This window comes from Cnephaeus nilssonii (genome assembly GCF_951640355.1).
Source record: "Cnephaeus nilssonii genome assembly, chromosome: 14".
In the NCBI taxonomy this organism is placed as follows: domain Eukaryota; kingdom Metazoa; phylum Chordata; class Mammalia; order Chiroptera; family Vespertilionidae; genus Cnephaeus; species Cnephaeus nilssonii.
In genome coordinates, this window is record NC_137085.1 from 29,320,285 (window position 1) to 29,346,715 (window position 26,431).

At 42.9% G+C, this 26,431-nt stretch overlaps 1 protein-coding gene across 1 annotated transcript in view; it reads right to left on the bottom strand.

The window, feature by feature from the left end:
* UNC13B (unc-13 homolog B) overlaps positions 1 to 26,431 on the bottom strand; it is a 147,240-nt gene that overhangs the window by 19,250 nt on the left and 101,559 nt on the right. Inside the window, exons 11-20 of the mRNA XM_079789685.1 lie at positions 17,503 to 17,549; positions 14,954 to 15,032; positions 12,571 to 12,645; positions 11,855 to 12,074; positions 7,579 to 7,806; positions 6,824 to 6,965; positions 4,863 to 5,032; positions 4,288 to 4,403; positions 3,819 to 3,982; positions 196 to 346 (exon numbers count right to left, since the gene is read on the bottom strand). Of these exons, the coding sequence (XP_079645811.1) occupies positions 196 to 346; positions 3,819 to 3,982; positions 4,288 to 4,403; positions 4,863 to 5,032; positions 6,824 to 6,965; positions 7,579 to 7,806; positions 11,855 to 12,074; positions 12,571 to 12,645; positions 14,954 to 15,032; positions 17,503 to 17,549 (1,392 nt within the window). The remainder of the gene's footprint in view (positions 1 to 195; positions 347 to 3,818; positions 3,983 to 4,287; positions 4,404 to 4,862; positions 5,033 to 6,823; positions 6,966 to 7,578; positions 7,807 to 11,854; positions 12,075 to 12,570; positions 12,646 to 14,953; positions 15,033 to 17,502; positions 17,550 to 26,431) is intronic.

The following is a 26,431-nucleotide window of genomic DNA, read 5'->3' on the forward strand; positions in this document are numbered from 1 at the left end:
TAGTAAGTCAACATATCCATAATGAAATAAGAATAGTCTATCAGCATAGTCTGCATACTCATAAGGAAACAAATTCACCTATCTATGTGGCATCTATCTGAATTTTAGGCTCATCAACCAACTCTACAGTATTGACCATGAAAAATCAAACTTTATTAATTGATAACGGGTAGATATATTTTATATCACACTCACCCCAAAGTTGGAGGCTGCAAAGCGATCAGATGCAGAGACATTGGTGGAGGCAGTTGTGTGGGCATAGTAGGCATTGATGTTGGCGAGTAAGGTGCTCATCACTGCTGGCACACCAGGACACATGTACTTGGATGACAAACACGCAAAGTGCCTGAAAAACAGCACCCCCAGCCTCAAAGACTCTTCAGGGCTTGCAGGGGAAGCCAGGTAATTAAAAGATCTCACTGATGTGTAAAAAGCTTCCAATCACCTTGATATAAAAGGATCTTCATAGTTTATTTATTCAAATACACATTTAATAAATGCCTACCATGTGCCAGGCCCTGTACTAAGTACTAGAATCCAAAGATGTAATAGCCCAGCCCTGGCTGGATGGCTCAGTTGGTTGGAGTGTCATCCCATACATCAAAAGGTTGTGGGTTTGATTCTTAGTCAGGGCTCATACAGGAGGCAAGCAATCCATGTTTCTCTCTCTCTCTCTCTTTTTTCTTCCTTTTTCTTTTCTTTCCTTCTTTTCTCCCTTCCTCCCTCTCTCCTCTCCCTCCCTCCATCCTCTCTCCCTTCCTCCCTTTCAGTCTCTCCCTCTTCTTCTCTCTAAAAAAAAAAACAAAAACAAAAAACAACCAATAAACCTGAGGTAAAGATTTTAAAAGCCCACAAAGATGAGATAGCCAGGCAGAGAAAGTATTAGAAAGTAAGTCAATAATTCAAGGTGTGCTACAGAAACACTGTAGAAACATACAGGAAAAATCACCTAAATCAGAATGGTTCGGGACTGGAAGGATTAGAAAAAGAAGAGATGGTTTAAACAAGTCTTAAAGGATTAGTAAGAATTAATCAAATGGAGAAATGTATAGACAAAGGGAAATTGCATAAAAAGACAAATATATTCATGACAGAGTGATTTATTTGGGAAACAATAGTTTGGCTACTGTTAAGGTGTCTGATAGAGAAATACCAAGAAATGCAAGAGAAGTAGGTAGAGACTAGATAATAAAAGAGTTTATCCTAAATGCTATAGTAAACTTTTAAACAAAAGTATAGTGTAATCAGATTAGTCTTTCAGAAAAGTCCCTTTGAAGATAAATTGGAAAGAGAAGACTTGGACAAAGATAAGAATAAGACAGAAAGATCAGTTGAGGAGTTATTGCAATAATTCAGAAAAGAAGCAATAAAGCACTAAATAGAACAGAAAAATGGTTAAGAGCACAGACTGTGGGTTTGAATCTCACCCCCACCATTCACTCTCCTTGGATAAATTACTTAAAGTTCTCTATGTCTCAGTTTTCTTATCTGTAAAATGGTCAATAATGATTCCTACGTCATAGGGTTGATATGAGTATTAAATGAGTTCACATCTTACATAATAAAATGGTAATACATAAATTACCATCACTCCGCTACGCCCACGATTGGGCCAGCAGGAGGCGCAGGGGGCGGGACTCAGGGTGGCCGGGGTAGCTGATTGGGCCAGCAGGACGCTGAGCTCGCGGAGCCACTGGCGCCGCGAGCTCAGCGTCTGTACCATGGCTGCCGGAGGCTTTCGGAAGGCCTGGGGCACCGGTGGACAGCCGGCCAGGTCCCCCGCGATCAAAGGCCAAAGCGGGGGACCTGGCCGGCTGTCTGCTCCGGCGCAAGGCCTTTCGAAAGCCTCCGCAGCAGCCGGAGGCTTTCGGAAGGCCTGGGGCACCGGCAGACAGCCGGACAGGTCCCCCGCTTTGGCCTTTGATCGCGGGGGACCTGGCCCGCTGTCTGCTCCGGCGCAAGGCCTTTCGAAAGCCTCCGCAGCGCCGGAGGCTTTCGGAAGGCCTGGGGCACCGGAGGACAGCCAGCCTGCTGGTGCACCAGGTGCATGATTAAATCATGCACTGGGCCTCTAGTTTATAATATGCTTAGACCAGTGTCTGATAAATAAGGAAATGCTACATAGAAGTTATTATTATCATCATTATCATTATTGTTGAGCTATAGTAATAGTGATAGATTAAAAACATTTTTAGGAGATAGAAACTAGAGGTTTTAGAAATTGGATGTTGGGACTTAAAGGTACAGTAGTAAGTAAAAAAGAAAAGTTTAGGCTGACTGCTAAATTTTTTTGGACAACTACATAGAAAATCATACCATTTACTCAAGTAGAGAATATAGGAAGATGAGCATATTGGGTGAAAACAGTGTTGATTTGGAATTTAGGCAGGATGGATTTACAATGCCTATGGGAATACCCAGGAAGCAGCTGAAAATGGATCTGAAATTCAGGAAAAGGCCTGATCTGGAGAAAGTGACCTGGGAATCCTGATTCTAAAAGTAGTGGTTGAGGTCACAGGTTGGGATAAGGTCATCCAGGGTGAGTGAACAGAGTAAGAATGTCAGAGGGCCATTCTTAAACCTCATTGCTCACCATATTTCTTCTCTTCGTCTATCCTGAACTTCTTGTAATTCCTTGAATGTTCTTTGCTCTGTAGTATCTGAGTACACCAGTAAATGCCCTACCAAAAGTGCCCTCTCTCCTTTTCTGTATTTCAAGATTTAGTTCAAGTGTCAACTCTTTAATGGCTTTCTTCACAGGCCTCCCCTAAAATGCAGATGCTCTCAAAATACCCTGGGGTTACTTCTATCACAGCACTTACCACACTGTATTGTAATTGTTTGTTTACTGGTCTCTCTCTCCTGCTAGAGTAAGTTCCCCCAGCACAGAGGCCCCATCTTACTCATCTTTGTGTTCTCAGCACCTAGCACAATGTGTGGCACATAGAAGGAATGCAACATAAAATTTCAGAATAAATGAGCACAGCCAGGGCAACAGTTACCCTCTGCTTACCTAGGGCTGCTTCCTGTGCAGCCTCACCAATAGACAAACTGTACTTCTCATAGTAGATGGGAATTTCTATTATAGGAGGAGTCTTGGTCAACTCCAGCTGCTTTCCCTACAGTTCAGTGCCCTTTCCAACATCCACGCCAATTGAAGAAGGCTGGTCTGTCACACACATATACATGAGCACACATACCCTATCTCCTCAGGCCAGTGATATTTAGGCAGGTTTGTCTTTTACCCTCCCGTGCCCTTTTCCCTTCTTATGTCTGAACTCTGGGGTAGACAGACAAATACAGACAGTCCTCGGGTTATGTCAGACTCGACGTATGTCATTTCATGGTTACATCACAATCTCCCATTTATTTATATATATAAAAAAAAGTCCCGTCATTTCGATGTATGTACATATATGCTTTATGTTTTTTATTATTTATTTACCACAAGTAAAGGTCAGGAATTGTTATCTTTCTTTTACATTTTTTTTACTGTTTCACTTCATTACTGCTGTGTATGTGCTCCATGTGAGTGACATAGATGCTTATGTAGGTGGGTTCCGACTTACAGTGAAAATTGTGTTTCGCGCCGTAGGAACGGATCTCTGATGTAACCCGAGGACCTACTGTACCTTCTTCCTGAGTCATTGACATACCCTCTCTGCCTTGGGGCATACACACACCTCACTTAGCTCAGACAGGGAAGCAATGAATCACTGCATATTACCCTGCTAAGGACCTGTCTACCCTATCAGTGTGCCTTCATTAGCCACCCCAACGGTTAGTAGCCACATCCCAAAACCCCAGGAGAGCCTCACGTCATGGCCTGATATATGGATTCGATGCCATAGCGCATAGCAAATTCATCCACAATTTCTTGGGCAGTCTCATCAAAGTACACCTTCCAGGCATCGTCTCCTCGGGCCTCAGGGATCTGGACTCCTCCATTGCCCTGAATGTCTGTGAGGTAACGAAAAAGGTTCTGCAGGAGACAGAGCAAAGGAAGGAGTTAAATATATAGATTTTTAAAAATCTGGTGGTAAAGTGCAGGGTTTCACAGAAATTCTGTCCTTCAAGTCATCGCTCAGTTCCCCTGTGGCCCTAGTAGGCTGTGAGTGAAAGAGAACTGAGGCTGGGACTGTTACTTGGGCTGTGTAGTAGCACAGTAAGCCAAGGATAAAATAAAAAACAGGCTCCAAATCTTTAACCATCTAGCAAACCTATTCATCATCAAAGGCCCCTCCCAGCATTGCTTTCTGGCACCCCATCTACCAAGGGCTGGCTCACCTCATGGAGACACGTGTACTGCACATGATAAGGGGCAACTTTCTCCTCCCCCTTGATTTCCACACTGATTTGTAGTCGAATAGCCCCTGAGACGGCTGATTTGTCTGTCCTCTTCTCTAGGAAGAAAAGAAGACGGAAATTGACACCAATGCAACTATAGACAGCGTGGACAGTTCCCACTCTGGCTTAACCCAATGAAAAGGAGGCACTAACCCCAGGGTTCACCTAACAGGGTGAACTCACTCCAGTGACCACATAGTCCACAAACACCCCAAATATTCCCAATAGGAATCCTCCTATTCCATTCGAAGAATAGGGAGCTAAAGGCACTGGGATGAGTATGAAGATTAAAGGGCTTCTTGAAATCTGGAGAATGTCCAGCCAGAGCGAGTTCAAGCCACACCCATTCCTCTGTTCCCCATCTCTACCCATGGTCGGTTCTCTACTGGGAAGGCAGGTTCTGCATAGAGGTATGCTTTAGCAATTGAGTGGTAGTTTTGGTAGATAGTATTTCCTCTAAGTTCCTCATTCATTCTCTCCCTTCCCACCAACTTTATCTGGTCCTGTTTCCTCACCCAGGTTGTACCAGACATCCATCTCGCCACTCAGTGTCCGAACCTCGATGATGGTTTGGCCAAGAAAATCATCAGACTCTCGCTTTAGCCGCTGCTTTACTCTCGACTTGATGTCATCATCCTCATCCCACACACGTACCTTAATACGGTCAGAAGAGTTGTGGCACTCACTGTGACAGAATTAGGCAGGCTCTGTTAGGGACAGACCCAGCAGCCCCCATTCCAATTCCCTCCCAAAGCTCCATCAACTACACTTAAAGCCCTACAGAGGCAAAGAAGGAATTAGAGAACAGTGGTACTAAAGTTCCAAGGGAGTCAAGCTATCACAGCAAATGGCTCTTTATTCCTCAGCCTGGGTGGCTCTATATACCATTATCCAGTCCTTGTTGCCTTGGGATTAAAAAAGAGAGAGAGAGAGGGGAAAGAAGAATAATCAGAGATAATTCTGATTTCCTGTGCAGCTAGCTATATCAATAGCACCAAGAGGAAAACAGCTGGACAGATGCTACAGAGCCCTAAGAAGAAGCTGCTAGTTCCCTCTCCAGAGTTAGTAAAGGTGTTAATGTTCATGGTATGTCCACCTTGTCATATCTGCTTAACTTTCTATCTAGCTCCTCCATGTATCTACATATGTGCTTGGTGAACTTCTATCATTCTTTAATACACACTTGAATGATCATTTCCTCTATGGTGTTTGCTTTGGAGAGGGAATATGCCCAGGTCCCGGCCCCCTCCACCTCTTTCCCAAACAGTTGCTTTCTGGGTCCTGTTGCCTCACCCAAAAGTTGCACTTGACAAAAGTTGCTGCTCCTTTCTCTGTTCTCATAATATCTTTGCATGTTCATTAAAATATAATAGTATAACTACTGGTGTACTGATAAAATAATAAACCAACAATGAGCTTCTTGAAGCCAGAGACTGTCTTATTCATTTTTAGATACAAAACATCATGTACAGTGTCTTGTACAGAATAGGGGCTTGATGAATAGTTTACGAAATGGATAAAAGTGGGAAAATTGACAGCAGAGTCAATTCATTTAGAATAAATCATAAGAAGGATTCAAGCAAGAACCATTCAGATTCTCAAAGAACCAAGTGATCTCCCAGTAACTATTGCCTCTGGATTGGAGAGTGATTTTACTAGGCCCTAATCAATCCCTTTTCACATGAGTTCTCCAAGGAGCCATCAGAAAGTCTCTATATGGCCAGCCTGTTCATCCAGACTTCAAGTACTGGTCCTGGGCCTTAGGGGTGTGACAAAGCATCTCGATTCTCCAGACATTAGTCCAAATCCTAGACTAGAGCTTTCAACAACCATCTCTTAACTATCTTATAAAGTAGTCTAATAAAGTGAGATAATAGAAAAAAAATTGGTGGGGGTGGGAGTTGGGGTGGGAATGGGGGAAGCTGAGGCAGAAAGAAAAGCAGAGCCCTGTTAGGTGAAATGGAAACTCCTCCAGACTGCAAATTTCTTCCTTCAAGCCAGAAATATCCAGTTGTAGGACAAGAACATTTCTTCCCCATTTCCCAGAATAGCCTAACCTTTCCTAGGCAGGATAGCAGTGCTGGGAGGTACACAATAGGGTGGTCAGTCCCTGGTTCTGTAACTGAGCAGTAGTAATATTGTAAATTAGTAAAACTTGATCATTGTTATGGGGGGCTTATTATATTAGAAAGATTAGTAAAATCTTTCTAATGCTAGAAAAAGCAGTATGAAGTGCCCAGGATTCCCGTTAATAAGCCTAGTTAAGATAGGGCTTGGGTAAAGTAACCCTGATACAACAGTCCATGAGAAGAAAACCAGAAATAAATGGCTGCTGCCCAATTAAAACATGTGAGAAATGGGTTTTCTCCACTGCCTCTGCCCCATCCCTCTTAGGGGCCAAGCCCAGAATAACAGGATTTAAGGTTGCTCCCCAAACATACATAGTACCAGTAAGACAAAGTCCTCTGTGACTTACAAATGGAACTTCTCCTCCCAAACTGGATTCAGGTTCCCAAAAATGGTCTTGGTACGCTTCTTGGTTTTACCCACTTGCACAGTCACGTAAGGGTCACTGGATCCTGTCTTGTCCTTGGCTTGCAGGCCCTGAGCACACACCACTGCAACCCAAATACACAGAGGAGACGTCAAAGTATGCTCCAGAAGTCAGAAATCCTCCAAAGCATGACTCATACATTCTCCATCTTAGAAAAGCCTCTCTCTGCTTCTTGCACAGAAACTCCTCCAGATCTACCCTTAGTCCCAAGCCACCAGCCTTTCCTTCAAAGCCTAATTCAAGAATCTCAGCTCCCCATCAAAACCCTAACTGACCACTTACCCCTAAACTCTTCCTTACCGCCTCTGATAGATGCATCCTTCAGCCACATCTACCCAGCTAATATAATAAACCACTGGTTAACTATTTCCTGATCTCTTACCAGTCCCCTCTCCTTCACCCCCAGCTCTTGTATTACCAGATTGTTAACCAAGTCCATAATATCAGATTGTTACCAAATCCTTCTGTTACCACTCATATTGTTTGCAGGTGCCAGTCTTACCTCTCCCAGCCTCCTAGGAGAGGAGGAGTGATGAATAATGAGGCCCTCTTTCTTTCCCTCAGTTCTGCCTTCTTTCTTCTCAGCCCCTTGGTTCCCTCACACTCAGTTGACTTCTTCCCTAGGCTCCTCCCCATAGCCTAGTGCTTCCTGTCTCCTTACACTTTGGCCTACTCACCAGTGATAGTAATCTTGGCCGACCATTTGGAGGTGCCATCCAGTACACTCTGCTTCACTGTTTTCATCTGTTGCACATGGGCAACTTTGCTCACAGTGAAGACATCCCGGATAACTTCGAAGATCTCAGGCTTATTACGCTCTCGGATCTTCATGCGGTCCTTCATGGCCATGATAATGTTCTGGGTCCGGTCCTCAGCTCCATGTTTACAGCTCTTTTCTGCAGCCCCTGAAGGATGGCCAGAGGCAGAAAGTAAGATAACCAGCAGGCCATCTATAAGATGAAGGGTCAGGTTGAGGAATGGAGTCTGGGAGAGGTCACTGAGGAGTGGAAGACACTTAGGAAGACTGGGATATCTCTGGGAAACGCTCATCACTTATGAGGCCTGCTGAAGTTTAAAATGCAATTCAAAGGGTAGCAAAAACTTGATAAATGTTATGGGGTTTATTATATTATTCTATTTTTGTATATATTGAATTTTTCATTAAAAAAAAAAAGAAAAAAGTGTAGCTCAGTCTGCAGTTGGCTTTATCTTTCTTCCACCTAGATGATGGTTTGAGAGAGATACCCTTTAAGTCTAAGGCTCAAATATCACCAACGGATATCTCAGTTATCATGGAGGGGCAGTGGGTGGGCATGACAACTCCACCAATCTCATCCAACTTCCAAACCAGGACATAGACCCCAGAACTGGTCATAGCACACAGTTAAGTTCTGTCCCATGGCTCCAGTGCCTTTAATGTCAGAAAATAGTGTGGTATGGTGAGAAAAGTATGGCCAGACAGAGTAGGTAACAGATAGAGTTAGGTTCAAATCCAGATTCCAGTACTGGTAGCTGAGTAAACTGGTTTCTTTTAAGAGAAGAAAATATCACTTTTCTCTCAGGGTGCTATGAAGCATTACATCAACATGTATAAAGCATCTAGCCCAATGCCTTGCACCTAGCAGGTACTCAATAAATGGCCACTGTTACTATTACTATCATCATTATTATCTTGGCAGGATGGCAAGGGCCATCATCACTAGCTGTGACCCCAGCCAACTCATCTCAAAGAGTAGCAGACTTTCCCTGCTGTCCTAAGAATTATGAAAGAACACAGACTCCTCCAGTATATTTCATCAACCAGGCTTCTCAGAAACCATCCTCCAGCTTTATCAGCCCTGCAGACTGATTCTTACCTCTCTCTATTCTCCAAAGGTTTAGGCCTTTACTACAAAACCTAAGGGGGTGGGAGGGGGGGGAAAGGCCAACATCTGCATCCTAACCGTGGGAGGATGGCAAGCAGATTTTCTGTCCAGGGAGGCCCATAAAAGGGCATTTCATTACACTATGTGCTTCACAGAAACCTTAGGCAGAACATATTTGCTGATAAATGAAAATTGATATGGGCTGCATCCATTTAGCACCCCCTATGCAATGCTATGCCCTTGGACTGGAACTTCTGAAAGGACCTTGAGAAGAAAATCGACACTCTTGCTACAGAGCAGCATTTCAGAAGGTTTCTGGCAAGCAGCCCACTTGGCTGCTAGCAATTAAAGCAAAGACCTGCTGGCACCTGTGCTTGTCACCCCCTCATGATGGGTTTGGGCAAAGTCATCATTAGCATTCATCTTCAGACCGTCTTTTCAGAGCCCCATCTCTTCTGCCTACTTGTTCTACCAGTCTCTTCATGTCTACTGTAGCCATGTCACTGGCACCAATCTAGGGCTCTTCAAAGGAGGACATTTTTTCTTTTTTGGTATTTTATTTATTTTTCCTTTGTATTGAATTTATTGAAGTGACAATAAATTACACAGGTTTTAGGTGCACAATTCCACAACACATCATCTGTACACTATATTGTGTGTCCACCCCAACTCAAGTCTCTTTCTGTCACCATTTATTGTCCCTATACTCTCCCCCTGACCCCACCCCTTGCCCATCCCTGGCAATCACCACACTGTTGTCCTGGCCATGAGTTTTTTCTCTTTTTTTCTTCTTTTTTGCTCAACCCCTCCACCCACTCCCATCCAGGCTCCCAACTCACTCACTTCCCTCAACAGCTAACAGCCTGCTCTCTATCTGAGTCTGTCTCTATTTTGCTTGTTCATTAGATTCCACATTTGAGTGAAATAATATGGTACCTATCTTTCTCTGATTGGTTTATTTCACTTAGTATAATGCTCTCTAAGTCCATCCATGCTGTCAAAAAAGGTAAGATTTCCTTTCTTTTTGGCAGCCAAGAAGTAGTCCCTTGTGTAAATATACCACAGCATTTTTATCCACTCATCTACTAATGGGCACTTGGACTGTTCCCATATCTTAGCTACTGTAAATAATGCTGCTAGGAACAGAGGGATGCATATATTCTTTCTGATTGATGTTTTGGGATTTTTAGTATATATTCCCAGAAGTGGGATTGCTGGCTCAAATGGCAGTTCCATTTTTAATTTTTTGAGGTAACACCATAGTGCTTTCCACAGTGGCTGTACCAATCTGCATTTCCACCAGTGTGCACAGGGTTCCTTTTCTCCACATCCTTGCCAACACTTATTTTTGGTAATTTATTTATGACAGCCATTCTGACAGGTGTGAGGTAATACTTCATTGTGATTTTAACTTGCATTTCTCTGGTTAGTGACATTGAGCATCTTTTACATATGTCTATTGGCTATCTGTATGTCCTCTTTGGAAAAGTATCTGTTCAGGTCCTTTGCCCATTTTTTTAAAATGATTATCATCTGCTCTTTATCCTCTTTATTTCAGACATGATATTTGCTATACTGCATAGATGAACATTGTTTTGGTAGAAGCATTATTATTATTATTATTTGTTATTGTTAATCCTTACCCGAGGATATTTTTTCCATTGATTTTTAGAGACAGTGGAAGAGAGAGGGAAAGACAAGAGAAATATTGATGTGTTTCACATCGATTGGTTGCCTCCTGCACGTGCCCAGGGCCCGGGCTGGAGCCTACAACCACAGTACGTGCCCTTGACCAGAATCAAACCTGGGACCCTTGGTTTGCAGGCTGATGCTCTATCCACTGAGCCAAACCAGCTAGGGCTGCCCATTTTTTAATTGAATTGTTTGGGTGCGGTTGGTTTTTTTTGTTTTTTTTTTGTAAGTTCTTCATTAATTTTGGATATTAACCATTTATCAGATATACCATTGGCAAATATGTTCTCCTATTCAGTGGGTTTTCTTTTAATTTTGTTGATGGTTTCTTTTGCTATGCAAAAACTTTTTAATTTGATAGAGTTCCAAAAAATTGTTAATTTCTTCTTTTGTTTCCCTTGCCCGAGGAGATGTATCAGAAAGAAATATTGCTAAGAGCAAGTCTGAGATTTTACTGTTTATGTTTTCAAAGGATATTTTATTCTTCGAGGCCTGCCTCTTCCTGGGTCCCTTTTATGTCACATATCTTTCCTTGAGATAATGAAAGGCTTGTGAGTCTAAAGGTGACCTTCCTTTCTCCTACCATAATCCTTAAAGCTTTTGTTGCTATGGCTTGGCTCTGAATGACATCTGGGAGACGTGGAGGGGTGAGAAAATACTTTCCCACTTCCCCACCCCTGGGTCCGGCAGGACCAGAGCAAAGAGACAAGAACTTGGAGTGCCACCACCTCCAAAACAACAATAAGACAGAAATTTTGTTTTTCCTGCTCCTCTCCTCCCCTCCTCTGCACCCCCCACTCCATGAAGGTAGCAAAAAAAAAAAAAACACATTTAGTCAGGGCCTTGTGTTTCTGGCACATTCTCCTCTGCGACCTCTGCCATTTGAAACTTCTGCCCCGGCACTGTTGTTTAAAAGCTGCATCCATAAGCAAGGAATAAATGCTGCCTTCCCTGGATCCTAGAGTCTGTACTTCAGGAAGTTCCTCTCTGAGGCCTAACACTGAGAGTTCCTCTCACAGAATTCTCTTTCCTCATTAGTTTTGGTCCCCAACTAAACATGCTCTAGTCATTTAGGAACTGTGGCCACTGTGGTGTGTACACTACTCAAGTGCAGCCTCTGGGATCATCTGAATCCTGAAGAGATTCTAGTTCCACCAAAGGGCCTTAGAAAACTCAAAGAATTCTTCCTAAAGGTGCTTAAGAAAGTACTATAAAACTGGTTATTTGGAAAGGCAATGCACCTTGACTCAGGACTCAACAGTCTCTGAAAAGGAAAGAGCTTCAGAATCAGGTAGGCTGGAGGAATGACGTCCAGTCGTCCTAGCTCTGTGTGACATTACTTTGGAGAGGCCCTGCCGCCCGTGCTCCCCAACCCTCATCCCACAAGAGCACTCACGCTGTAGGCAGTCAGCATTGAGCAGGTCCTGGCACTTCTCATGGCATTTGACTCCACACTCGCTGCAGCGCATGCCCTGTCGGGCAATGCCCCAGAGCAGGCCTTCACACTCATAGCAGTAGGTCGGGGTAGTGGCAGACCAGACTTCAAAGTTGTGGGGTGTGGTGCACGAGATGGGGTAGATTAAGGCCTGCAGGGTTTTCTTATACACATGTGATTTCTGAAAGATACATATCATTACCCACCAGTGACTTTAGGTCTCTGCTGGGAGATACCAGAAATAAGACCTTGTAGGGCAATCAAGACCATGGTTTCCCCTCTAGTAGCAGAGAAGATTCTCTAGAATGGCCCAGTGCATAGTCCAGCCTGGCAGGAAGAAGCCCCCATATGTCGTGTGCTCCAGGTCATGAAAGACAGGTCTGACCTGAATACTGATTCTGAGCTTTGCCCCAGCATTCAAGCTTTCTTGGGAAACAGAGGGTTCTAGACCCATTATAATATCCCAAGTTCAGTGGTCCATACTCCCACATGAGACCTGGGCTTACTCCTTGCCTTTCCCAGTGTGGAAGACTGAGACCCAGTGCTATCTACCTGTTCCATTAACGATGTATGCCCAACACTGTTGAGTTCCCAATTAGTATGGCTACAGAGATGATCACCAGTGGATGGCTAGATCTTTAGGCCAGTGGATTCATGAAAGCCCAAAGGTCACTTACCAGCTCTTCATCCTTGAAAGAGGTACGAGTAGCCATTGCAGAAGTAATCCCTGCCTTCCGGGACTGGACCAATGACTGTAAGAGAAGACCTACTGTCAGTCCTGGCTACCACCAAGGACTGGCAAAGTCTTGGGAAGGGAGTTTCAGTGATCAAAGCAAACTGACTATAACTTACTGCCTTCAATTTTTACTGCCTTCAAGGCCCTCAGAGGACTGTTCTAACAATATTAGAATAGCACCTCTCTCAGGGTACCTATCATCCAAAGGTATCTTACCCCTTGTTTATAGAAAGACAAAGAAAAATGAAAGTTTAGAATTACAGTAGGAAGTAGGTCATTAAGAATAGAATATACATACAACTCTGTCAGGGTTACATTCAAGAGCCATCCCTGAGAACGATTCCATGCTATCATCTATCCCCTGGTACCACATCATGCCCACACAGTCCCAAGTGGCTTTAGATGTCAGCAGCTCAAATGAGCAGGGGACTACGAAAGTAAAAGGGGCAATGTACCCTCAGTCAAATCAAGCAGGGCAAGGGGGTAAATATGAGAGCTAGGGCTGCACCCAGCTAGCCTGTCTCTTGTATAGAGGGGCCTCGTGTATGCCAAGCCCAAGCATTAGGGGCAGCCCATGAAGAGGCACATGGTTTCCCTAATGCAGTGGACACTGGGCGGACAGAATAAAAATACTAGTCTAAGCAGGAAGAACAGTTAGGAGGGGCCGGGTGGTCTGAGATTTGGATTCATATAGTGGTTAGAAAGGGCTCTGGAGACACTCACCATTGCCTGCGCAGAGGAAAGCAGAAAAAGGAACAACATGATATTAAAGCTCCCACAAGGTCATTATAAAAAAAAAAAAAAAAAAAAAACACCTTCAGAGGCAACTGAGAGGTTCTTCCCTATAGTCCAATGTAGGGAACACATTCCAAAACTCTCTGCCTCTATTCAATGGAATTGTCTTCAATTCGACAGGTAGCCTGGGTGTAAGGCCTAGAGCTTCTATTAGTAGAGTTATGCCAGAAAGTGAAAGGTTAAAAGATGGAAGAGGGAAAATAAGAACTGAATGAGACACTGCTATCCAAACAGTTAAGCAAAGTGGAGGTGGTGAGCAAGAGGGAGTAGAGAATGAGAAAAAATAGGAGACAGAAGACAATGAAAGACAGTAAAAGAAGAGATAGCATCAGAATGTATAATGAAGAGCTGGTGGGAGAAGAGGTGCATTTGAAAGGAGGAAAAAAAGAAACAAGAAAATACACAATAGTAGGAAAAAAAGAAGAAAAGAAAAAAAGATTACGAGAAAATGGGAGAGGATAGTTCCATTCAGCCAACTAAAGAGAAAGAAACTGGTCGGGGGGGGAAAAACAGCAGAGAATGGAGGAGAAATGAGAAAAGAGGTGGACAGAAAAATAGATTGAATAGGGAGAGGAAAAGAGGGGTAGAAATGGTAACAAGAAAAAGGGTAAAAGTCTTACTGAACATCTAGTTTCAGAGCTCTGGGAGAGCCTGTACTCCACTCTATTCCCACTATCCACTCTGTTATGGAAAATTCCTTGAGCTAATCCTGCCTCAGGACATACAACCCAAAATGGGAGTTTCTGATCATCCTGGAGGTCCTGAGATCAGCTTTAACTCCTAAGCCCATTTCAATTCAATTCTACAAATTTTAATCATTACCTCTCGGTGACAGACACTAAGAAGAACTAGGGGCACGGAGATAGTCTAGAAAGCCTATGTCTTGGGAGGAGACTATCACTTGACCTCCAAGAAGTTATACCAGCCATGCTCATCACATGCTAAGCTCAATGATCTAGGTCGGAGCTAGAGGCAGTTTCCATTCTAAGTCATCAAAAAAGGCTGTAGAGATACCCAGAAGAACTAGATACCTAGAAGATAACCACAGAGCCCAGCTTTGAGGACCTAAGCCTTAAATGTTCCAGGTGGGAGCTTGAGCTCATGAAGAACCCCGGGTTCTGTAGGGAGTGAGGTAAAATAAAGTCTCACTAAAGCCATCACTAAATCTCAGTAAGTCTTTAAATGATTGGTCTTCTGCCAGGCTGGTGTGGCTCAGTGGATGTGTCGACCCATGAACCAGGAGATCATGGTTCAATTCCTGGTCAGGGCACATGCCCAGGTTATGGGCTCGATCCCCAGTAGGGGGCATGCAGGATGATTCTCTCTTATCATTGATTTTTCTCTTTCTCTCTCCCTCTCCCTTCCTCTCTCTGAAACAAACAAAAAAAAAAAAATTAAAAAAAGAAAAGATTGTTCTTTAGACCAATACTTGTCACTAAATGGACCACTACCAGTTTTGATAGATTACCAAGGTCCAATGGGGGATACCCCAAGGATACAGCCTAAGCCTGCACAAGAGTTTCACTCACCAGATCGCTGACAAGTGGCAGTGGCTTTTTTCTGCGTAGATCTGGCATGCTGTCGATGCCATAGAGCCCTCCTGCTGGCCTGAGGAGGGAAGAAAATATGTCAGAACCTTTAGTCCTGTCCATTTTCCTTGCTCATCTTTTCCCTGGAGGAAGATGTGCTTTCGAGGGGGGTAAGGAAGACAGGAAGTGAGGGAAATAAAGCCATGGGATGATGAGCAATGGAATCTGCTCTCAGAGTGCCCCTACCTGTCTCCTCCTATGGTTTTAGCCAAGGACCTAGAGCTCTTTTATCCCATAGTGACAGGCAACTCTGCTTACCTGAAGGACCTTATGCTCCATAAGGCAAGGTGGGAATTGATGGTTAAGAGGGCTCTTCTCTACCTTCAGGCCAGAGACACTGCTCCCCAAAGATAAGCCTTTCTTGGCCTGTGCTAGAACAGAGCCCATAGGAATAGCTCTACAGAAGAGCTGCTGCCTAGGTGAGCAAGACTACCAAATAGTGACATGTACAAGGAGATCGTCTCCATCCTGAGGAAAAGGGTGTCCATGGAAAAAGGAGCCCACATCATAAAGTGGAGGCAGGGGGCGGGGGAGGGTGGAGACTTCTAAAAGACCATTTAAGCCGAAACCGGTTTGGCTCAGTGGATAGAGCGTCGGCCTGCGGACTCAAGGGTCCCAGGTTCGATTCCGGTCAAGGGCATGCACCTTGGTTGCGGGCACATCCCCAGTAGGGGTTGTGCAAGAGGCAGCTGATCGATGTTTCTCTCTCATCGATGTTTCTAACTCTCTATCCCTCTCTGTAAAAAAAAAAATCAATAAAAAAAATAATAAAAGACCATTTAAGAAGGAAACAGCAAAAGAACTCTGAGTGTCTGGTCTAGCCCTATGGACAGACACATCAATAGGGACCAAGAAAAAATTATAGCTGGAGATTTCTAAAATTTTTATACTTTTTCTATGTTTATTAACTTTATTGTTCTTTGTCTGTTCTTCCATAACAATATCTAATAAAAATACAGAGAATGTCCTCCAAAGAACACCATTTTCACATTGCAATAACCCAGATTTTATCCCATACTCTTCTACTAACTCTCTATATGTCCTCTGCCAAAATCCCTTCCTCTTTTGGGGTCTTGGTGTCACTTCTATAAAATGAGGGGGATGAACTACAATATTTCACTGACCTTTTGGAAGCTGCCATTCTTAGTCTCAATGAAAAGAACTCATGCACTTGGTTCTAATGAGAGCAATGAGGTGGGAAATGTGGGGTGGCTGGGTTGTACACCACAGCTGGTCTGAAAAGGGGTATATCTCAGAAGAATAAGAAGGTACTGCCGGCAATATAGGCCAACAAATAAAAAATTTTAAAAAATGAAGCCGCAATTTGGGTCAAGGCCAGGAGTTGGAACAGGCAACCTGATATGTTGATTTCTAATAAAGTCGCTTCCTGAGTACAGGCAGTGAACTTTGTTTTCAATGAGACTACCAGACTTAGGGAAGCTCTAAACTTGTGGCAGCTTCCAAGGAGCTGAAGGGAGGAAAGACGACAATAGGGAGGCATTTAGAAAAATCACGGCATGGCTCCCTTTAAAAACAGCTCAGATATGTTCCATTGGCATGCATGGATTTTACAATTATTAGAGGGAAAAAGCTAAAGCCCTGAAGAAGGGCTGTTGAAGAAACAACTAGTGCCATGAGTTCGTGGCTAATTCTAAAAACCATAATATATACCACTTAAGACATGAAGTTTTTTGCAACATAGATGAACTTTTGACAAAAGAAGGGTGGTTCATTCACATGATTAACTCTTGATTTAAAAGAAAAATCACAAGGAAAAGGAGCATGTAGAAATGTAATAGATAACATTATGATCTGATCTTTTTTCTCCCCTGGTCATGAGGGAGAGGAGGCAGCCACTGAGAATTCTAATGTCAGAAGGTCTTTGTGGGAGAGAAGAAAGATCCTGACAAATAATTAATTGGCAGTACATGTGGGGAAGTGGAGGTAGAGAAGCACTTCAATTATTTTCTCTCTTAAGAATAAGCAGCAGTTGAGCAGTTTAAAATGACTCTCTGCTGCAATCACATGGGTCTGAAACTCCCAGATAAGAAGCACAGACAGAACACACAGAGCTCATAAGGGATGCTACTTATGTCTTGACTAGAGGGAAATGGAACAAGTAGGTGACTCACAACAGCTAAAGCAGGACAGAGCCCAGGGAGAAATCTAATCAGCTACTGCTATCTTCTACCTAGAATAATCACCCCTATGCAATGGATCAGAAATTCCACAGGCAAGAATGGGGGAGCCCTCAAACCCTTTCCCCTGCTCCAGGGAACCACTTGGCAAAGCTCTCTCTTTTGCCTCTAAGTAATCAGTTTGCAGAGTTCTCTCCTCTGACCCAGAGAACCAATCAATCCCTACAGTGGAACATCTTCCTTCCCCAGGATCAAGCATATGAAGTTGTTTCTCCTTCTTCCCAGTGGAAAAGTTAAAAGCAGCATGGGAGTCTGTACAAGATCCACAGAAACCTTGCAAGAATCACTTACCCTTCTGGGAGCCACTGGGGCAAAGAGGAGTCGCCATCATCTGGAATCTTTAAAAACAGATAGAAAAAAGTTAGATCCTAGGAAAGAAGGGAGACTGCCATCTTTCTTTGGTAAGGCAGTGAGCAGTAAAGTAGGAAGCTCAAAGGAGTATAGGTCACATACACCAAGTGGTGACATAGCTAGCCTGATGTCTAAGCCAATGCCCTGATGAGCCAAAGGCAACAAGCAGGCTGCTGAAATGAGCAGTACTCCATCTCCCCTCTCCCAAATGAATAGGAAGGATACAAGGCCAAGCTCACTGAAATCCCTGGGCTAAAGTCTACTGGAACTGTGAGAGCTGCCAGAATTTATATCCCCCCCCCCGCCCCCCCCCACACACACACAACCCAATAGTATATGTAACAGTAGCCAAGGCCGGGAAAAGGATCCATTTAGGCTTCCAGGCCTCACGGAGGCAAAAAGACAACTTCATATAGAATCTGGTCTTCTTCCAGTTATATCCCTAAATTCCTTTGGCTGCCACAGTCAGACCTGGTCTTTCTAAATTCCTCTCATCTTGTGATTTGACTTAGCTTAGGTTCCTTGAAGCCCAAACTCATTGACACTGAGTTCACTCAACATTTGATAAGTTCTATATTACCAGAGAATCCAAGACAGGTTAGACACTTGGATGATCACTCTGGTAAATTTTATGAGTTCTCTAATGAGAAGTTGAACATTGAGGCACCAAATAATTCAAGGAAGAAACAGGTCGAAAACAATTTTTAAAGGTTTCTGTACCAGAATACCCAAAGCAAATCCTTCCGGCAGTGTACAGAGTTGCAAAGCTGCCAGGGCTCTCCAGGGAACCAATGGCAAATACTGTTTAGGCTCAAGGGACCCAGTGCGAGCAAGTTCCCCTCCACCACCACCAACTTCCCGGCCACCTGAGACCTGGGCTCTCACTAACTATCCCGGAGCAAATGAGCTCCAGTACAAGGGAGGCAGAAGTAGGTTGCTCTGGACAGGGGGTGAAGTTTTGGGAGTGCTAAAGATGGGAGAAGTTATAGACTGAATGAGGCAAGATGGAGTAGAAAAGGGAGAGGTGTAACAGGTTAATGGATGAGGTAAAAGCTGGCAAGAACTACCTTAGGTCAGCTCAAAATGAACTTTGGATTTAGGACTCTTCTCAGTAACACCCTTCTCAGGTTGTCTGTGCCCTAATCAAGTCTATCCTGGCCTGTGGGTAGGATCCTGGTAAAGAACGGGCCAGACCCAAAAGGCAGCCAGAAGTGGCTGAAACAAGTCTCCTAAGGTTGTTTTGTGAATGGTGGCCATCCCTAAGTCCCCAAGTCCTACCAACCAGAACTTCTATTCCCTTTGAAAACAATTGCTGTACTGAGCAGATTTTTATGTCCTACCTAGAATTACATGCTTGCCAGAAAGCACTGGGCTTAAGGAAACAAAGGCACAAACAGTCTTTGGGAGCCAGGGTTCACTGGCTCAGATCATACACATTTCCTGTGCTTAGGGATACAGTAGGTCTACAGAAGCCTGCAGACACAGCAAACAGCACACACAGGGCACTGAAGGAGGGCCAGGGGAGTGAAAGGAGATCTAGACAAAGTACCTACAGGAGGTACATTCGTAGACATAACTTGTGCCCGAGGGAAACACAAGGTGAGCATGGACTCTGCTCTGTAGAGGGCTATAGAACCTGTGCGCACACCCATTTGGGGAGGATTCAGTGTTCACTAGGGCCCAAATCACAGACAAAGCAAACGCTCACAGTCTTCAAGAACCAGTGCTTGCAGGCACAGAGCATTAGTACAGTATGCATTCACATGGCATAAGGGAACCACATCACAGGTCTATGGAAGCTTGTGCTCACAAGAGGCCAGGAAATCTGCTCAGAAGCACATTCACATGTAGGGCCACAGGCAAGAGGAACAAAATGCCTGCAGCAACACCTGCGCTCAAATACGAAGAGTGTATGCATGCTGGGCTCAGAGAGGGTTCACAGCATATGCCAGGCACAGCAACAAGTAGAAAATGGACACACAAAGTAGGAGAGGAGGAGGGCAATCAGTGTTTGGGGGAGCCAAACTGAGTACAAATATAAGCACACACATGCCACACTGAATGTGCACCATGCTGGCACACAGATTCTCACACCGTGCTCCAGGGATGTCTGCAGGAGCACACACAAGCACGGAGCATGCACACACACTGCTTTTAGGAAAAACACACGCACTGCTTTTGGGAAAAACAGACTATCTGCCCAGCCAAAGCTCAGAGGCACAGATCATGTGCACTCGGCGCACACACACAAACACCCCGTGCCAGGAGAGAGGGGTAGAGAATAGACAACAAAAAGGCCCCAAAAGGCCAGACACACAACCTGAAGGGCTCCTCGTTTTCCTTCTGCAAGGAGAGAAAGAGCAGAAAAAAAGGGCAGAGAGGTTAGTAGATTCAGTCCTATAGCAGGGAACCCAAAGAAAATGCCAGCAAACCTCCAGGGACATGGAGGAGAGGGAGAGGTGCTCTGAACTGGGCAGTTCACAAAGCCCAGCTCCCAGAATCTTATATTGCTGGCCCCTGCTTTTATAATGTAGGACAGGCGTCCTCAAACTACGGCCCGCGGGCCACATGCGGGTGTTTTTGCCGTTTTGTTTTTTTACTTCAAAATAAGATATGTGCAGTGTGCATAGGAATTTGTTCATAGTTTTTTTTTAAACTATAGTCCGGCCCTCCAACGGTCTGAGAGACAGTGAACTGGCCCCCTGTTTAAAAAGTTTGAGGACCCCTGATGTAGGACATACCAGGTTTGGCTACTTAGACCAAAGGACAAGGTCTGCCTGGGGATTCCAGTCACCCTTTGGCCTTTCCAAAGTAGCCTGCATGCAGGATCAGGGCCACCAGGGCCCCCAGACCAGCTCTGTTACCAAGGGCCACTCCAACAGGCCATCTGAGCTGGCTGAGCACAGGCTGAGTTTGTTCCTTCCTCATAAAGTATAAGAGCTCACTCCGGATCTGGGTAAGTCCTCAAATCCCAAAGGCCTGGTGGCTGTTCCCTTTCCATTTTAAAGCAGAGTTGGCCATGCATTTTCCCAGCAAGCCCTAGCCTGTTTTCTCAGAATCTAAGGTAAGCGCGGCCATGTTAAGACCTGGAGTTAAGGCCAGAACCAGGATGCTCAACGGCTATAGACTGGGGTTATCAACTGACCACTTCCCTAACAGAAGTCACCATGATCTGGATGATAAAACTATGACTTCAATCTCAGGTCTGCTTATTTATCAAATATAGAACAATATTTCAAAGGAAATGAATGCTTTCAGAAGGATCCAAGTAAGCCACAATAGAGGAAGTATAAAGCTCAGAGGTAATTTGTCAGAGATTACATTGGCTTCTAGGCCACACATAGATAGGCCACACACAGCCTTTCTTCTCTATAGAAAGTCCAACCACCTAGGCCCATCAGCTCCCCTCTACTTTCTTTTCTCTTCCTGGTGTTACATAACAGGTAGAAGTGAGAATCATAGAAACTAATTCATAAGTTCCCAATTTTTCAAGCCATTCTGATGACCAAATGTGTCATCTTACTTGACAGAAGAATCAACTCAGGAACTGGAATCCTCCAAAACAGTGCAGCTACAGGAAGGTGGGTGAGATGAAAAAGACACTTCCTGGATTGGGGGGCGGGGGAACATGTCTCCTCTACATCTATTCCCTACCTCTAGGAAAGCACTCTGTTACTCTGCTCCCTTTGTTTTTGTGTGTGTGGTGGTAATTTTTTTTTTTTTTTTAGCACTCTGTTCCCTTTGAAAAGACAATTAGTCAAGGAACACTTTAATTGACCATGTGACTCAAACTGGAAAGGTTTCTGTCCTCCTCCACTATCTTAAATACATTTTACCATGTCAAAGTTACTTTGTGTCCTTCTGTTCTTCCCACAGTTTCCCATTATGCCTAAAGAATAAAATCCAATCTGCTGACAAGGCCATCAAGGCCCCCCCTGATCTGCCCTCTCACATCTACTGGGTAGACACAGACTTAATTTTTAAGACTTAGCTCAAATGTTAAATGCTTCTGTAAAAGTTTCTTTATCTGCTTTTCCATCATGTGCCCTTGGTACCCACACTTTTAAATGCACACTTCTATAGCAGTATGTTGCCAGTACTGCTTCACTGTAATTGTTTGTATAAATGTCTCCCTTATACACTGTTAATTTCTTGAGAGCAAGATATATATATATATATATATATATATATATATATATATATATATATATATCCTTTGTAACCTGAGGGATTAGAATATATCCTAGCATTTGTACGTAGTTAAAGAAACCCAAACTTTCAGAACTTAGAAAGCAACACCTTTTCTAAGAAAATTTATCTTGCCATCCATCCCCAGAGAAAAGATAGGTTTCTTTGCTAGTAGTCTGTGCCATTTTCTAGAAGCCAAGGAACTATTCTACTAGCTCTTCAGTTTGTCCCATCCAAACATAAAGAAACAAACACCTTTTCTTGTTAAGACCTGAAACTTTAGAAAAAAAAAAAAAACACAAAAAAACAGAACTGAAACTTTTTGTGCTTCCTAACTTCCTTAAATGCCTTAGGATTTTTCCACTAATATTTAGTTTTCAGTTAAAATTATATATATCTAAGGAACACCTACTTTGTAGGAGAATCCCTGACCCCTAAGAATGGTCTCACTCTTCCAGACAGTCCATTCCAAACTTCCTCATAGTTAAAACAATCTTAACTTCCTTGTACTTGGGAGTCAAAAGACTTGAGGCACTGATTTATTTAAGCCTGCATTTCCTAATCTGTAAAAAGTAGATAAGAAACAGCTACCTCCAGGGTTATTGCAAGGATTCCTTTCTTCAAAAAATACTTCCTGAGAACATACTGCACACTAGGCACCAGCGATGCAGCAGTGAATGAAACAAACTCCCTGATCTTGAGAAGTTCTACTCTACTAGGAAGAACAGACAATTAATAATGGTGGTGAAGATGACGATAATAGCTAACATTATGTGAACATATTATGTAACTGGCATTTTATTTAAATAAGTTCATTTATTTCTCATAACAACTCTCCTGGGTAAATACTATTAGTATCTCAACATTTTTGTTGATTAAACTGAAGATCCGAGAGGTTAAAAAACTTGCTTCAAGTCACAGCGAGCGGCAAAGCCAAATTCAAACCAGGCATTCTGGTTCCATGTCATATGTGATTGGGGCTCTGCTAAAAACTGCAGGTTAGAGGCAAACATAAAGTCCCCTGTGATCATGTTACGGCTGCTATTTAAATTTCATAAAAGGTTATAGGAAGGCCTCATTGATAAAATGACATCTAAGCAGAGACCTTAAGGAAATGAGTACAGAAGCTATTCAGAATTCCAGGAGAAAATTATTCCAGTCAGAGAACACGCAGTAAATACAAAGCCTGAGGTTCAAGCATAATTGGTGTGAAGCAAGTGTGCAAGGCTGCCAGTTCAAATAGGGCTCTATAGGCCCTTATGAACACTGTGTCTTTCATTCTGAGAGAGACAGAAAAATCACTGGAAGGCTGTGAGCAGAGAAGTGATATGATCTGACTCATTACTCTGCTGTGGGGAGAACAGACTGTAGAAGGATAAGGGTAGGAGCAGGGAGACCAGTTAGACTACTGCAATCATCTATTCTAGACGAAAGAAAATGGTGGCTTAGACAAGGATGACAGTGGTAAAGACAGAAATGTGGTAAAATTCAGGATTTTTTTTAAAAAAAAAGATAAAGCAGGCAGAATTTATTAATTGATTGGATGTCAGTTGTGAGAGAAAAGAAGTCATGAATGACTCTGGATTTGGGCACAAGCAGCTGCAAAGATGGAGCTGCCATTTACTGTTAAGGACCAGTACAACAAAGCAGGTTTGGTAGGGATTTGAGGAGCAGGAGCAGGAGTTTGATTTGGGTTATGTCCAATATGTAATGCCTATGTACATCCAAATGGGATGTTAAGTTTATGTGGAATCTGTTGTTCATGAAGATTCTGGGCCAGATATATGAATCTGGAAATGCTTATGAAACTCATAAGATTGAAAGAGATAACCTAGGAGACAAGCATGAACTTTTTTTTAAAAAAAGTAGTGAGGACTGAATACTACAAGGTTGGGAAGATGAGGAAGGACCAAAAAAGATGATTGAGAAGGAACGGTCAATAACGTTGGGGGTGAACCAAGACTGAGAAGTGTTCTGAAAGTCAAGTGAAGGGAGTGTTTCCAAAAGAAGGAATTGAGGCATAAGGACAGTCAAGAGATCAATGGAATAGAATTGGAATCCAGAAATAAACTCTTACATTTATGGTCAGTTGATTTTTGACCAGGGTACCAAGACCATTCAATGGGGGAAAGAACAGTCTTTTCCAGAAAATGGGGCTGTGATAACTAAATATCCACATGCAAACAAATTAAATTGTACCCCTACTCACACAATCTACAAAAATTAACTCAAATTGGATCATACACTTAAATGTAAGAGCTAACACTATAAAACCTTTAGAAAAAAAAACACGTAAATCTCTATGACCTTGGATTAGACAATGGTTTCTTATCTATGAAACCAAAAGCAGAATCAATGTAAGAAAAAAATAGATAAATTGAACTTCATCAAAACTTCACTTAAAACTTTTGCACACTACTTCATTATAATGGCTATTACAAAAAAAAAAAAAAAAAACCAACACTCCAGCAGGAAGTAACAAATGTTGGCAAGGATATGGATCAATTGGAACCTCTGTACACTGCTAGTGGGAATGTAAGATGGTACGCCCACTGGAAAACAATATGGCCATGCCTCAAAAAATCAATTACTATATGATCCAGCAATTCATTTCTGGGTATATACCCAAATAAATGAAAGCAAGAACTCAAACAAATATTTGCACACTCATATTCATAGCAGCATTATTCACAATAGCCAAAAGATGGAAGTTATCCAAGTGCCCATCAATAAATTAATGGACAAACAAAATGTGGTATATGTACATATAATAAAATACCATTCAGAAAGGAAACTGAGTACATTTTGCTAGGCTGATATGATGAACACAGCACCTTAGCCTAGAAGGAAGCATGTATAAGTGAATATACTGAGAACAGAAAGTACAAGACGAATCTGAACGACAGCAAAGTTTCCTTTAGGGTGGAGTACAGTGGGACTATGGGGGATAGCCTGGAAATGCAAACTAGAGACCAGTTGTAGTGGTCTTGAATGCTAAGGGAAGAAATTTAGACTTTTTAAAAATATATATTTTATTGATTTTTTACAGAGAGGAAGGGAGAGGGATAGAGAGTTAGAAACATCGATGAGAGAGAAGCATCGATCAGCTGCCTCCTGCACACCCCCTACTGGGGATGTGCCCGCAACCAAGGTACATGCCCTTGACTGGAATCGAACCCGGGACCCTTCAGTCCGCAGGCCGACGCTCTATCCACTGAGCCAAACCGGTCAGGGCAAATTTAGATTTTTTGATAAACTATAAGGAGCTGCCCTAGGGATATTTGAAAGGAAAGTGACATGATTTAAATTTTTTATTTTTAATTTAATTTTATGACTTGATATTACAATCACTGGACTCAAAATCTAAAAGAATATTAAAAGATATTAATGAAGAATTTTCTCATCCCATTAGTTTTTCACCTAATAACTTTTCCCACAGGAAATTGTGCATCAGTTTTTTGTATCTTTGTTACATATTCTATACATATACAAACAGACACTATGGGTTTGGATGTGTATTCTTTCCCACTCCTGTTTATACAACTCTGGACATCTTAGACATACTGTTTTATACCTTGTTTTAGTCACATGTCAATTTATCTTAGATATCTTTCTATTTCAGTAAAAAGCTACCTTATTCTTTTTATAGCTACATGGTACTGTATCCCATTGCTTGGACATGCCAGTAAGTTATTTAACCAGTCTTTCTTAATGAACAGTTGGGTTGTGTTCAATCTTTGCTATTAAAAACAATGCTTCAAAAACAGCCTAGAACATACGTCCCTTTCACAGGTGAAAATATACCTGCAGGGTATATCCCTGGAAATAATATTGGGGCTCAAAGAGTACATGCAATTCTGATAAATTTCCAAGTGCCTTCCTTGGGTTATACCAATTTACACTCCCATCCCACGAGCAATGTGTGAGTACCTATTCCCTCACACCTTTGCCAACACAATATGTTTCATAATTTTAATTTTGCTTTAGAAAGATTAATCAGGTTATATGCATAAAAGGACAACTCCATTTATATTTAAAACTGGATGAATGCAGTACATGCTCTTTGGGTAAATTTAAATTTGACTGGGAGAAGTAATTTTAAAGCTACGTATCTCCAAATGCCTAGAAAAAAAGTTCTCGTATTCCATGTAGTCAAAACCATTCCATTCTCTAGTTCTTAGGTGGGCAGCCTTTAGTTGGAGATGGAAGAATGGGAACATGGCCTGGGGAGGGCAGAGTCAGGCCCTTAGGTAGGGTCAGCCCTATAAACAGTTTCTGGACAGTTCCAAGTTGTAAATAAGGTTCTATGTTGTCAAGTCCAGAAGTAGGAAGGAGGCTGGTGGGGATAACGGAAATTCCCAGAGTGGCCTACGAAGTGCAGAAGCCCCATCAGCTTGTGGGGAAATGGCAATCTTATCTCAGCAAGAAATAAGGATAATTTTTAAATGCAACGTAGCGTTGTGTTAGCCCCTCTAGTGCCTGTGAGTCAATACGCCCTATCCCCCATTCCTGCCTCTTACTCTGCACCTACTTTACTCTCGATTATCCTAAAAGTTCTATTGCTGTAAACTACTTCTGCCCAAATGTTCTTCCCTCTTTTGAAAAGGTACTTTCTAAAGCCACCCACACACATACACCATTGCTATATAGGAAGTTCCTTAGGGACAGGAACTTCTTTCCT